Genomic DNA, 2495 nt, shown 5'->3' on the forward strand with positions numbered 1-2495 from the left:
GATTTTGACCAAAAAATTAAATGTTGTTGTTTGTTTCTGTAGAACAATCCAGAAGTAATATGGGACAAATAAGGTACAGTCGCAGCTTGACAGTGAGCAAGAAGCCTATTTTGAAGAAACAATCACAAAATCAAGACTCACTTTCTATGAAATACAAGTGCATGTCAGGGCTTCTCAACACCAAGATTAATGTAAAATTAAATGAACACAAAAAGGTTGTAGAAAGGCAAAAACATTTTATGTGTAATGTGTGCAGAATGCATTTTCCTTCAACAAGTGACCTCAAAATACACATGACGATTCACAGTGGAAATCACCCTCACAAGTGCTCAATATGTGATAAAGGTTTATTGATAAAAAGCGCTTTGAAATTACATATGAGGATGCATACAGGAGAGCATCCTCACAAATGCTCAATATGTGATAAAGGTTTCTCTCAAAAAGGCAATTTGAAATTACATATGATGATCCACACAGGAGAGCGACCGCACAAATGCTCGATATGTGACAAAGGTTTCTCTCAAAAAGGCTATTTGAAATTACATATGAGGATCCATACAGGAGAGCGTCCGCACAAATGCTCGATATGTGATAAAGGTTTCCCTCAAAAAGGCCATTTGAAATTACATATGAGGATCCATACAGGAGAGCGTCCTCACAAATGCTCGATGTGTAATGAAGGTTTCTCTAGAAAAGGCCATTTGAAATTACATATGAGGATCCATACAGGAGAGCGTCCTCACGAATGCTCGATATGTGATCAAGGTTTCTCTGTAAAAGGCAATTTGAAAATGCATATGAGGATCCATACAGGAGAGAAACCTCACAAATGCTCGATATGTGATAAAGGTTTCTCTCGAAAAGGCAGTTTGAAATTACATATGAGGATACATACAGGAGAGCGTCCTCACAAATGCTCGATATGTGATAAAGGTTTCTCTCAAAAAGGCTATTTGAAATTACATATGAGGATACATACAGGAGAGCGCCCTCACAAATGCTCGATATGTGATCAAGGTTTCTCTGTAAAATGCAATTTGAAAAGGCATATGAGGATCCATACAGGAGAGCAACCTCACAAATGCTCGATATGTGATAAAGGTTTCTCTCAAAAAGGCGAATTGAAATCACATATGAGGATGCATACAGGAGAGCGTCCTCACAAATGCTCAATATGTGATAAAGGTTTCCCTCAAAAAGGCCATTTGAAATTACATATGAGGATCCATACAGGAGAGCGTCCTCACAAATGCTCGATATGTGATAAAGGTTTCTCTCAAAAAGGCTATTTGAAATTACATATGAGGATACATACAGGAGAGCGCCCTCACAAATGCTCGATATGTGATCAAGGTTTCTCTGTAAAATGCAATTTGAAAAGGCATATGAGGATCCATACAGGAGAGCAACCTCACAAATGCTCGATATGTGATAAAGGTTTCTCTCAAAAAGGCGAATTGAAATCACATATGAGGATGCATACAGGAGAGCGACTCACAAATGCTCGATATGTGATAAAGGTTTCTCTCAAAAAGGATGTTTGAAATTACATATGAGGATCCATACAGGAGAGCGTCCTCACAAATGCTCGATATGTGATAAAGATTTCCCTCATCGCAGCAGTTTGAAATTACATATGACGATCCATACAGGACTACATCCTCATAAATGCTCGATATGTGACAAAGGTTTCTTGATGAAAAGCACTTTGAAAATACATATGATGATCCATACAGGAGAGCGTCCTCACAAATGCTCGATATGTGACAAAGGTTTCTCTCTAAAAGGTGATTTGAAATTACATATGAGGATTCATACAGGCAAGCGTCCTTACAAATGCTTGATATGTGATAAAAGCTTCTCTCGAAAATATGAATTCAAATTACGTAGGCTGATCCATCCAGGGCATCCTCATCAATGCTCAATATGTGACAAAGGTTTTTCTCAAAAAGGCAATTTGCAATTACATATGATGATCCATGCAGGAGAGCTGAAAAATTGAAATGCCAGGACATGAAAAATGAGGTTAAGAGGATTTCGAAATTGAGGAAACTTGAAATTGTACCTGTGATTGTCGGAGAAACAGGGAATCCGGATGATCAAGGAACCCCCAACTGATAACTTAAAAAGGAAAAGTCTGCCTTGTAAGCGATCCTCAGCAGTCGGCAAGGTATTCAGTGAAACAGTAAGGAGAAAGCTGTCGTGAAAGCACACAGCCCTTTGGGCAAATACATTGTCAGCACAACTCCTCAGAGTACCATCTGTGACCCCTGACAACCAGCCCCGAACCCCTTGAGAAAAGCCATCCGGGTGTATATCACCAGAATGTCCACACCAATGACTGCAAATTGGAGTCAGAAGGCAAGAAGTATCTCAAAATTCAAACCCCATCTGTGTCCTCAAACTAAGTTTGTTGAAAATTACAGCTTAAAAAAAATGTAATTTTTTAAAATTTGGTTCTCCATATTCTCAAAAAAGAAATTGTTTGAAAAATT

At 38.5% G+C, this 2495-nt stretch overlaps 1 protein-coding gene across 1 annotated transcript; it reads left to right on the plus strand.

Moving 5' to 3' along the window:
* The first annotated feature begins 257 nt into the window (after positions 1-257).
* On the plus strand, positions 258-2118 carry LOC144893700 (uncharacterized). The gene is made up of 4 exons (XM_078785063.1): positions 258-1185; positions 1653-1688; positions 1773-1905; positions 1986-2118. Exons 1-4 carry the CDS (start codon positions 258-260, stop codon positions 2116-2118), a joined length of 1230 nt encoding a protein of 409 aa, XP_078641189.1.
* The last annotated feature ends 377 nt before the right edge of the window (positions 2119-2495 follow it).

This window comes from Myxine glutinosa, chromosome 1 (genome assembly GCF_964187855.1).
Source record: "Myxine glutinosa chromosome 1, kmMyxGlut1.1, whole genome shotgun sequence".
Lineage (NCBI taxonomy): Eukaryota > Metazoa > Chordata > Myxini > Myxiniformes > Myxinidae > Myxine > Myxine glutinosa.

Coding starts and splice junctions, on each gene's coding strand:
- LOC144893700 (XM_078785063.1), top strand. CDS start 258: ATGCATTTTCCTTCAACAAGTGACCTCAAAATACACATGACGATTCAC. Junction 1,186..1,652: donor ATGCTCAATATGTGATAAAG/GTTTCCCTCAAA, acceptor CGATCCATACAG/GACTACATCCTCATAAATGC. Junction 1,689..1,772: donor ATGCTCGATATGTGACAAAG/GTTTCTTGATGA, acceptor TATGTGACAAAG/GTTTCTCTCTAAAAGGTGAT.